At 35.5% G+C, this 12,135-nt stretch overlaps 1 protein-coding gene across 1 annotated transcript in view; it reads right to left on the bottom strand.

The window, feature by feature from the left end:
• The window catches only part of LOC145326230 (uncharacterized), a 32,157-nt gene extending 22,562 nt beyond the window's left edge, over positions 1-9,595 (bottom strand). Inside the window, exons 1-6 of the mRNA XM_080169419.1 lie at positions 8,799-9,595; positions 8,254-8,436; positions 7,298-7,542; positions 6,526-6,641; positions 1,923-3,239; positions 82-798 (exon numbers count right to left, since the gene is read on the bottom strand). Coding sequence (XP_080025545.1) covers positions 82-798; positions 1,923-3,239; positions 6,526-6,641; positions 7,298-7,542; positions 8,254-8,436; positions 8,799-9,503 — 3,283 coding nt within the window. The 5' untranslated portion in view covers positions 9,504-9,595. The remainder of the gene's footprint in view (positions 1-81; positions 799-1,922; positions 3,240-6,525; positions 6,642-7,297; positions 7,543-8,253; positions 8,437-8,798) is intronic.
• Between the last annotated feature and the right edge of the window lie 2,540 nt (positions 9,596-12,135).

Here is a 12,135-nt window from a genome sequence, read left to right as displayed (position 1 = left end):
ATATTGTCCCTGCTTATTACATATTATGTTGAGTACCTACTCATGATTGTTCCACTATTGATATATGGTCAATAAATTCACCTGTCAAGGAATCTGTTGCATTTGGGGAAGTATCAGTTGGACTTGGGGAAGAATCAGTTGCACTTGGGGTAGAATCAGTTGCACTTGGGGTAGAATCAGTTGCACTTGGGGTAGAATCAGTTGCACTTGGGGTAGAATTAGTTGCACTTGGGGAAGAATTAGTTGCACTTGGGGAAGAATCAGTTGCACTTGGAGTAGAATCAGTTGCACTTGGGGTAGAATCAGTTGCACTTGGGGTAGAATCAGTTGCACTTGGGGTAGAATCAGTTGCACTTGGGATAGAATCAGTTGCACTTGGGGTAGAATCAGTTGCACTTGGGGTAGAATCAGTTGCACTTGGGATAGAATCAGTTGCACTTGAGGTAGAATCAGTTGCACTTGGGGTAGAATCAGTTGCACTTGGGGTAGAATCAGTTGCACTTGGGGTAGAATCAGTTGCACTTGGGGTAGTATTAGTTGCTCTTTTGGTAGTAGCGGTAGAGCTAGGACTTGTAGCAGTTGAACCAACACTGGCAGCAGTTGAACTTCTGGTTGTTGCAACTGAACTAGAGCTTGCAGCAGTTGAACTTTCGGTAGTATTTGTTGTTGTATAAGTAGTTGTGGTAGTAGATATGCCATCTTTGACAATTGTTGAGGATTCCACATTTGATCTTGTCATGTTTGTTGAAGAAGGCCGTCTGAAGGGAAGACGGATCACAAACATATTCATATTCGCACCTAAAATAATAAAACAATGAACATCATTAAAAACCCTTAAAAATAATCCCTAAAGAACATTCCTTACCTACTCGTTTGTGATTCATTTTCAGTTTTCAATAAAATCTCCAAACTTAAAAAGGGGGGGGGCGGATAATTACAGAGATCTTGAAATCAACGTAGTAAATTCCTAATGATTTAAAGGGTTGTCACGAAGTTAAATTTCAAAGTCATTAGGTATATGTTTAAAAATCAGTAATATTAACTATGATATCATACGCCTAGCTTAAGTCTACACTACAAATCATAAAAAAAACCTACTTTAATCACACTTTCTTTAAATACAGGGTGTCCCTCGTAAACTGTTTTTTTTTTTTTTAACGCTTATTACTCCCTTAATATTTGAGCTATCATAGTAAAATAAAAAGTATTTTGCAGCCTACTACTGACCATTTTATGATATAGTGATGAAAAATCCGCAAAGTTAACAGAAAAAAATCTACAAGGTAATACATAACAGGCTGATTTTAGTGAATATAAGACTAATTCACAAGAAAATATGCCTTAGTTAACTGTTAAAGCAGCTAGTGGTCAAACAGTGGATCACAAAGACTTACTCCATACATTATAAGAACTGGCATTGTAGTCTAATTTAATTATCTGGTATATTTCAGGTTCTTGTGTGCATTTGAAGCGAGCTCACATGAAAAATTAACGCAGAAGATCAATATTGTGCTTATTTTCACATATTGTTCACTTATATTACACTTCAGATTCTTGAATATTGGGAATTTTTGGTTTGCCATGTCAAACCAGTTCTATTAGTGTGCTTAGAAAGTCTGAGCGACCAGCTGTTTGGCCCCTAGCTCATCCTAAAGTTCACAAAGCAAATATTTTCTTCTGGGCCGGTTAGTCTAAATTTGATAAAATGAAACTCTTATGTAATACCTCGTAGATTTTTTCCTGTTTATTTTGTGGATTTTTCATCATGATCCCATAAAATGGTCAGTAGTAGGCTGCCAAATACTTTTTATTTTACTAAGATAGCTCAAATATTTAGGGGAGTAATAAGCGTTTCAAAAAAAAAACAGTTTACAAGGGACACCCTGTATTTAGAGATCGGAACATTAAAACGTCAATATTACCTGTAGTATTATCATTGACATCATACAAGTGACCCATATCATCATTGTTAGTTTCTTTATTGGTGTCATCAGGAGCCACAACACTAGACTGAGCTGTTATGGATATATAATTTGATTGTTCAGTAGTTGGAGATGGCTGAATGTTGATTGATTCAAAGGTCTGATAAATTGCAGAGGTTAATGGTCGTATGGGTCTGTATGTGCTAGTAGGGCGAAGTTGATTTATGGTTGAATGTATAGGCATGAAAGTATTTCCAGCAGAATATGACGGGTTGTTCAATGGATAAGAAGATATTGTTGGACTATTTATAACAGAGAAATGTGGTGTTGTTGTAGAATCATGAGCATTTGTTGGATATTGATTATTGCCTGTAATAGAATGGCTGCCAGATGACTGGGGAATTGCACTATCATATGTAATAGATGATTGGAGCATAGCAGCTGATGGAATATATTCATTTCCTAGATTCATTGACAAGTCTCTCTCTCCAGATGGTAGTAAACTCAATGAGGGATGCATACTTGTAACAGAGGAGAATGGGACTGACATTGCCTCATATGTCATCGGGGAGTGACTTACATGAATGCTCTGTGTGACAGTAGAGTGAGGCGATGAATATAAATGTGTTGGTCTTGGCCGAAAGTATGTTGCATGTGATGAGGGACTTCCTGTTGAAGGATAATGATCTTCAGAGGGGTGTACAGCAGTTGTAAAGTGACTAACTATTGATGGATTAGGATCTTCATATAAGTAGTCAACTGTTGAAGATTTAATTGGATCTTTATATGCTGGTGTTGGGCCATAGTGTGTGACTGATGATGGATACTCATTGAAAGAAGGGTGCACCGTTGATGGGTTCATTGCTGGGTAACCAATATATGATGAGGTTGAATGATATGCGTGGTGAGTGGTTGAAGGTGAATGAAAAGGAACAAAGGTTGAAGTGGTTCGATGTCTAAGGCCGTCTTCAGTAAATCCAGGTTCAGATCCTGTTAGGGTATAGGTATATGGATGCACCTGACCGTGTTCAGTAAATTTAGGATCTATTCTTGTTAGGGTAGGGGTATGCATTTGGTCATGTTCAATAAATCCAGGTTCTGATTCCAAAAAGGTGGGGGTGTTGGTAACAGGATGCCACTGGCCATGTGCAAAAAAACCAATTTCTGATTCTGTAAAGGTATGGGTATATGGATGCCAATGGCCGGTTTTAATATATCCATGTTCTGATCCTGTGATGGGTGGGGTATTGGTAGATGGATGCATCTGATCATGTTCAATAAATCCTGGTTCTGATCCAGATGCCATCTGGGCAATTCCTAAAAAATACAATGTGTCTAAAAAAAAAGCATTTTCCAATTTTGGGAATCAACCAAAAAGAACATGAAAAAAATAATTATAGGTCCATATTCTCTGAAAAAATGTACATAACATTTACTTTAGGTGTTTTTCGATATCTCTAAAAATGCGGCAGTACTAATAGGTACATGTAGGGTAAAAATGCTTGATCCTAAATCTGTGATAACAATTAGATTCAATTAACTTATTTATTTTGCAACATAGAGGTTTTAAAGTACAATATTAAATTAATAAAAGGTTAAATCATTGTCCCCATTTGAGATTTTTTACATATTTTTTTTGCTTCATGCAAGGAGCTTTTTAGATTATTCAAAATTTTGTTTTTCCTATTTCTCTATGACAAAGTCATTTTTATTTTAAAAATCTCTTAATACTGTGCGCATTGATAAATAAAACAAGTCACTTTTTATTCCATTTCAATACCTAAAAAATAAGCAAGTTATCTTTGTTTTAAATTGTTGCTAAAAATGCGTTTTCTTAGATTAACTATGTTTTAAGAGTTGATCTGCCATGACCTGTTAATCCAAATTTAGATATTAAGAGATTATAGAGGGAGTGATGAGGTACGGACATGAGAATTTGTTAATACTAAGAATACAGATTCAAGCAAACATAAAAATTCAGTTTTGTTTTCAAAAAAGACATTTTAAATTAAATTTTAAATTTAATTTTTAGAGTATTTTGTTATCCATGCTAAAATGTAGTTTTCAAGTAAAAAGAAGAATTTAATTGATCGGTATAGCCCTAAATTCTTCAAGAATAGAAACACACATAATTTTGAAATCTTTAAGCTCTAAAAAACGCTATTGTTTTAAAATACATTAAAACCACCTTTTATAAAATTGATCCATATTTTTATAGAGAATAATAATATATAAGGGGCGGGGGGAAGTTTGTACAGTTAAAGGAAATGAAAATTCAGTATCAAATTTTGCCCTGGCCGTTTGGGCTTGTTTTTATAGTTATCAACCTAATTCTTTTTGTAGACTCTCTTATATGATTGGATCTACCTGTAAAACTTTAAAAATTGAATTTTGGGACTTTCCTTCTAGGGGCTAGTGGAGCAAAAGACCCCTCCAAACACTAAAATGTTATGTTATGAGCTCATTTTTTAAGATATCGAGCTGATTTTTTAAATGGAACCTTTTATTAAATAGATGAGTTGATTAGCCACCCCATATTTCATTTTTGCACTTTACTTCTAGGGGCTTTTGGGGTAAAACAACCCCCCCAAATACAAAATTTTTAAGTTTTGAGCTTACAAACCCCTAGAAGTAAAGTACAAAAATGAAATATGGGATGGCTAATCAACTCTTTTATGTAATAAAAACTTCCATTTTAAAAATCAGCTCGATATCATAAAAAAATAAGCTCCTAAATAAAAATTTTAGTGTTTGGGGGGGTCTTTTGCTCCACTAGCACCTGGAAGGAAAGTCCCAAAATTCAGTTTTTAAAGTTTTACAGGTAGATCCAATCATAAAAGAGAGTCTACAAAAAGAATTAGCCTGATAACTATAAAAACAAGCCCAAACGGCCAGGGCAAAATTTGATACTGATATTTCATTTCCTATAACTGTACAAAACTTCCCCCCCCCCTTATTTTTTTCATACTCTTACTGGTTGTTTCCCAAAACCGGAAAACGCAGTTTTTATTGAGACACCCTGTAGATATCTATAATATTAAACTGAACAATAGGGTGAGGGTGTGTCCTTCCCATTATGTCTTATGGATTCGCCACTAGATGCTTTAAATGTATATTAAAGTATCATGTTAAATGGCCGGCAGACCAATGAATCAGTCAAACTATATACTGGATGCTAATAATAGGTGAAGGAAAATCTCCACAAAAAATCAGCCAATTATCTTCAAAAGGATCCGAGAATATTGCGATTTCCTAGAAAGTTTCAGACAGACATACAGACGAACAGTGTTAATTATACATTGGCTTCACTTCTAAAAACAAACTAACTTTTTTTCATTAGGTAATAGTAATAACTTTTTCTCTTATAAATTAGAATTAGCATTTTAAATCTCTCAGAAGGAATATCATTTGCATATCATGAATTGTATAAATAATCTAGTGGCTACGCCTCTAGAGCCATCTAGGGCCCTTAAAGGGCGAATATAGGTTGAATATGGTATGGGCTCAAAAAAACCGTGCCATTCCTTAGATTATATATAACTTAAAGATATTGACATATCTAATTGTATAAGTCTGTTTATAGCTTAAAACCTGTCAAACTCAAGATAATATTATGTAATTAGTGTGGTTCCCTAAGAACTCTAACACCCTAGTATCACACAAGGCTTCGTGGCAAGGTTGAATTAAAAAGCTTTCGTTAAAGGATAGTCGTAATAACGTGGAAACCAATTAATCAGGGGTAAATATACCCATCTTCTACCTTCATACAAATTATATAAAGTAAAATATTTAAAAGTTTAAAAAAACATCAAATAATGTAAAAAGTAAAAAAAAATAATCGATAAAATTTTCTTGGAGGAAGAATAATTTCAAATTCCTGTTTTTTTAAGGTTCGTGTGTGTGAGTGTTGAAAATGCGTACTTGAGGATATTTATATTTTCCAGAATTAACCAATGATCTTTGTACAGAAAATAAACTTTAAGACGTATTATTTACCCTAGTCAATACTATTGGCGCACTTTTACGCAAATTATTTTTACGCTTTTTAAAAATTGAATTAAAGAGTATATAATCTAAAATAATAAACATTTAAATTATCATTTAAGATGCGTGCCATTGTAATAGTCAATCAAACTTAAGCAAAATAGTCAAAAAAAAGTCTTGTAAAGGGCTAAAATAAACGGTTTGTCATCAATCTGATTTATCATATGTTCAATTGAAACAGAAAATTGCAAAATCTACTTAAGGATTTTTTTGAATTTTTAAATTTGGCATAGATATTCTAAAAGTATGAAATTGCCCTTTCATATAAGCTCATATCATATCGAACCTATATTCGCCCTTTAAGGGTGGGTGGAGTGGCTGTTGTTAACCCCTGCCAATTTTCAATTTCAGTCTTAAAAAAATTTTGTGGGGGATTATCTTTTTTAAATTAACGATTTCTCTTAGCAGGGTGGTGGTTACCTCCCACAAAATAGTTAAAACCCCCAGTGGATCTATGAGAAGCCATATTGTAAAGGAGAGCCATATCGGCCCAGCGTTTAGTGAAATCCTTCGCTACAGACAAAAAAAAGCATTACTACTTGCCAAATACATATTTGACCTGGTATCTGATTCATAATTTGCTGTGGAACCAGGCCAGATGGTACCATGGTCTGGTTTCCAATCACAAAAACATAAACATTTGTCTGCTTTCCACAACATCCAGATCTTTCTGCTAGAAAATGTGTTGATTTATTAAAGTTTTTATCATACCTATAATTGTACATTTTTATATTCGTAGAAAACTGAATATAATATGTTGCTAGATATGATTTTTTTCGTATGGATGAGAACTGGTTCTAATCTACCGGATATCAGTCGATTTCGAATGATAACGAGAAAAAGTGTTACAGGTTTTTTGTCAAAGTTCCTATAAATCGCAGACCCACTAGCATTCTATCCGTTGAAATAAATTGAAAATCAGAGGGATAATTTTGGTTTTAGGTAGACCCGCTTGGTTAGAGCCCCTAAGGCACTCGCAGGAGTTAGGCACGAAGAAACAATATCAGGGGGGTGGGAGGGTTAACAAAGTTTTTCTACAAACAAATTTCATGAGATGGTAGGGATTAAGGATAACAAAACAAAGAAAAGAATTTGCACACCATAAGAACAGTTAAACCCTAACCAAAAAAAAATCTTAAAAGCTAAAATAGTAGGTAAGTATGCAATAAAGTTCGATTTTACGCGTATTTTCTAAATTTCATTATTTTTTATAATTCTCCTAAAATGGAGAACTCAATTGGTTTAGTGGTTAACGAGATCTTAACGGACAAACTAAAATACTGACCATCGCTATGTGAATAATATTGAGCCAATTCAAATAACACATTCCTGAAGAATAATCTTGAGCCAACTCCATAGCCCTACTGAACAGATCCATGCTAATCTTCACCATAGAATTGTCTTTAAAATCAATCAATATCTTGGCACAATTAGAGGAGGCTAGTTGGAAACGCAGATTTAAATAGCTGCCATAGTCGAAGGAGTCCCTAGAAGATTGCATAGTCTTCTGTATAAACTCTTTGAAGATATTAAAAAGAGGGCTTAGATTGTTGTGAATCCGTTGGCTTATCTCAACCTAAAGAATGAACGATATAATATTTATTTTAAAGTAAAATAAATATTTCTTATAAAAAAACCGTGCATGGAAGGGGATATGCCATGCACACAGTGAGCTCAAAGTTTCAAAGATCATCCCAATTAAAAACATTAGAGTGAAACACTAGAGAGGGAGAAAGGGTTTAATAACTGTATCTCCCCATCGCAACCGCCTTGTGCAACCTTTCTATTGGGTCATTAAAATCAACCAATGTGTCGCTTATATTAACACAGCCAAGTAGCAGAAAGTAATTTAGAAACAGACGAAAGAGGTCTTACAAAAGGAAGGGAGGTAGTTGTCCGTACATATATCTATTCAAAAACTAGTAAATTGATAATAAACAAAAGTACTTCTTTGGTATATTAGATTTATTAGTTGAAAATTTTAAACACTCCTAGTTTTTTTACAAACCAATCAAAATTCAACAAAAATACCTAAAGGTTTAGGTCAACGACTATGAGATCATGTCCATTGTCCATATACATAAGGTACCACCAGTAAAATTTACACTTAACATTACAATCTCCCATCCTCCCAGAAAGTTATCAAGTATCTATTTACCTCTCTAATAGGTTTTTAAAAAATGAGATCTCTCAAAGAGATTTAACCTGTTAAATCAAGAGAAACAAAAACAATTACATTCAATAGAAATGAAGCTGTTAAAAAACATACAGACAGACTTGCTCTTACCTTATAAGTCATCTGTTGATTTTGAAGAGCTCTTGTGAGTGATGAAACCAACTGCTTAAGATCATCCCTAGTCTTTATAGACTCACTAACAGAGTCCACCAGCTCCTCAAGAAACTCTTGGTGCTCGTGTTTAGCTTCTGATACGTGTGACTCGTAATTATTTATGGCATTGTATAACAATTCCTAAAAAGAAAAAAATACTTATATAATATAATTATAAAACAAATTTAAATACCTAAATTGTTCCTTGATAAACCAGACTAATGAAATGGATATAAGATAAACGTGGATATAATGACACAGGACACGTTGTCGTTAATTTAGCTTGCTAATATTATTTGCTCATTTATTGGTCAGAAGGAAAGGAGGGGATTGCGTAAAGAAGGTGGTTATTTTAGTAAGCTGCGAGCATCGTATTATCAGAGCACATGAAAATCTGGTGCAACATTCAAGTAATAATATATCGATTACTAATGGGCATAGATTTATAGAAAGAAAGAAATGGAGGGAAAATGTGCGTGTTTGATTAAAAAAGCAATTATTACCTTAACGCTGTCAGCCCACCTGTCCATGACCTCAACAACCTCTTTATTGTCTATTTCTCCAGTATTAGACTCCAAAAGATGTTCAGTGAAAACAAAAGCAGCATCATAAAAATCCACCACAATTTTATCCAGAATATTTTGAAGTTTCAAGTAGAAAGGGTCAGCAAGGCGCAGCACATTATCAATATTGATCACATTTTGTGTGAACTGCTGATTTTGACGGTATTGCTGACATAGAGACAGAATTTCCTTCTTATGAACAGCAAACAACTCTTTTAGTTTGTCAATACTCTGCTCTTGAACTCCTTCAAATGTATCATCAATGTGTTGGGATACTGTAACAGCTGTTTGAAAATTATCGTGGTCCAACATTGACATATTATTGATTATTTGCTGTTTGATTAAATCTTTTTGAATGCCAAAATCAATAAGAGTCTCATTAACAGCAATTTCTAGGATATTATTTGTATTGACACCATGATTGTTTAAAGATTCATCAACAAAATCAGAGCCTATTTCATGTTCAGTGTTAGAATTATAAAAAGCAACCAAATCTTCAAATACTGCATTGATAACGTATAGCTCGTCAAAGACTGCAAAGCCCGGATTTATTCTTTCACTGTTGATTGTAGCAGCAAGTTTATTACCTACACCCTCAACAAGGAGTTCTCCAACAGCTGACATTTCATTAATAGTGTTTTCCATGTGATGATTGACTTCATACGCGGCTGGTAATATGACTCTCAGAAGTTCAAAGGCAGCTCTTCCCAAATGCCCTTGGATAAGATCAGTATAAATTTCCTGTGGCGTAAAATACTTATTTTAAGATTGGACAAAAGAAAAAAATTGTGATCTTCTAACTTAATAAAATAATAGGTATTTTTGCTATCTTAATTTTCATAGAGTATGGTTAAATTAAACTTAAAATAAAGTAACATAAAGTCTGTCTGTCTGTACCGAAGATTCTCACTGACCGCTTAACCGATATAGTTCTCCTTTACAGGGTAGGTTCTCATTGGTAATAGGAATGTTTATAACTTTTTTTGGGGAGGGTACTACCACCCTCCCAGAGAAATCGCCCCTAGAAAATAATTACACCCCCCCCCCCAAAAAAAAAAAAAAATTATTTTTTTTACTTTTTCTTTTTACTAGTGGCTTCGCCCCTAGCCTCTAGGGGCTTCGCCCCATGAGGTAATGGAAAGTCAACCCTCCAGAATAATTTTATAGTTATATTTTCAAAAAAGTTATTCTTTGCCGAATTACTCTTTAGTAAAAGGGGGATGTGGAAAATAACCATTTGGGCAGGGGGGGGGGGGTTTACTCGAGAACCCTTAGAGCTAGAGGGAGCTAATTTTGGATATAAGCTTCTATGGGGCCAAAGTTACTTTTAAAATTATCGTCGACCCCCCACCCCCCCCCCCCCCAATTTTTTTTTTTTTTGGGGGGGGGGGGCGGGTGGATTATACTATAGGATGTTTCTCATAAACGACTTGAGATAAATGGAGCAAACCTTGGGATACAAGTTTTGTAGGCCTATATTTGATTTTAGAATTATCGTTGACCATCCACCCACCCCCAAACCCCTAATTTAGGGGGGGGGGGCGGGTGAATTATACTATAGGGTGTTTCTCATAAACGACTTGAGATAAATGGAGCAAACCTTGGGATACAAGTTTTGTAGGCCTATATTTGATTTTAGAATTATCGTTGACCAGCCACCCACCCCCAAATCCCTAATTTGGGGGGGGGGGGGTGAATTATACTATAGGGTGTTTCTCATAAACGACTTGAGATAAATGGAGCAAACCTTAGGATACAAGTTTTGTAGGCCTATATTTGATTTTATAATTATCGTTGACCACCCACTCACCCCCAAACCCCTAATTTTTTGGGGGGGGAGGGCGGGTGGATTATACTATAGGGTGTTTCTCATAAACGACTTACAGCAATTTTATTTTGGGTGCTACTCCCTTAGTTTTAGAGATAATTGGATGAAATCTTTTGGGCTGGGTCACTAATTACCCCAACTATTGGCATCTTTAAAAAAACGGCTGCGAGACCGCCGCTCCCGCCGCCCGCCGCCGTTTACCGCCGCCACCAAAAAATTTTTTTTTATTGCATTTCTCGCCGAATTAGGCAGTTTGGAATCATTTGAGACCATGTTATTTTTTTCAAAAATTTCCCGCCGCCGTTTTTTTGAAAAGATACCAATAGTTGGGGTATTTAGTGATCCAGCCCAAAAGATTTCATCCAATTATCTCTACTACTAAGGGAGTAGCACCCAAAATAAAAGTTGAAACAAAATTGTAAGTAAAGGGGGGGGGGAAATGTGGTGACTCGTTACACGACATACCAGCAATTTTATTTTGGGTGCTACTCCCTTAGTTTTAGAGATAATTGGATGAAATCTTTTGGGCTGGGTCACTAATTACCCCAACTATTGGTATCTTTAAAAAAAACGGCGGCGGGACCGCCGCTCCCGCCGCCGTTTACCGCCGCCACCAAAAAAAAATTTTTTATTGCATTTCTTGCAGAATTAGGCAATTTGGAATCATTTGAGACCATGTTATTTTTTTCAAAAATTTTTCGCCTTACAAGCAACCCTGCGGGGGATTTAGTCATTTTTTTCAAATTCTCAAAAAAAATAACATGGTCTTAAATGATTCCAAATTGCCTAATTCGGCGAGAAATGCAATAAAAAATTTGTTTTGGTGGTGGCGGGCGGCGGGAGCGGCGATCCCGCCGCCGTTTTTTTTTAAAGATACCAATAGTTGGGGTAATTAGTGACCCAGCCCAAAAGATTTCATCCAATTATCTCTAAAACTAAGGGAGTAGCATCCAAAATAAAAGTCGAAACAAAATTGTAAGTAAAGGGGGGGTTGGGAAATGTGGTGACTCGTCACACAACATACCAGTAATTTTATTTTGGGTGCTACTCCCTTATTTTTCGAGATAATTGGATGAAATCTTTTGGGCCGGTGTCACTAATTACCTCAACTATTAATATCTTTAAAAAAAAACGGCGGCGGGACCGCCGCTCCCGCCGCCCGTCGCCGTTTACCGCCACCACCAAAAAAATTTTTTTTATTGCATTTCTTGCAGACTTAGGCAATTTGGAATCATTTGAGACCAAGTTATTTTTTAAGTCCCCCGCAGGGTTGCTTGTAAGGCGAAAAATTTTTGAAAAAAATAACATGGACTCAAATGATTCCAAATTGCCTAATTCGGCGAGAAATGTAATAAAAAAAAAATTTTTGGTGGGGGCAGTAAACGGCGACGGGCGGCGGGAGCGGCGGTCCCGCCGCCGTTTTTTTTTAAAGATACCAATAGTTGGGGT

This window comes from Acartia tonsa, chromosome 8, assembly GCF_053477335.1.
Source record: "Acartia tonsa isolate MP-2025a chromosome 8, ASM5347733v1, whole genome shotgun sequence".
Classification (NCBI taxonomy): Eukaryota; Metazoa; Arthropoda; class Copepoda; order Calanoida; family Acartiidae; genus Acartia; species Acartia tonsa.
Note: the sequence above shows the minus strand (reverse complement) of the source record. Positions and strands in the feature narration are given on the sequence as shown.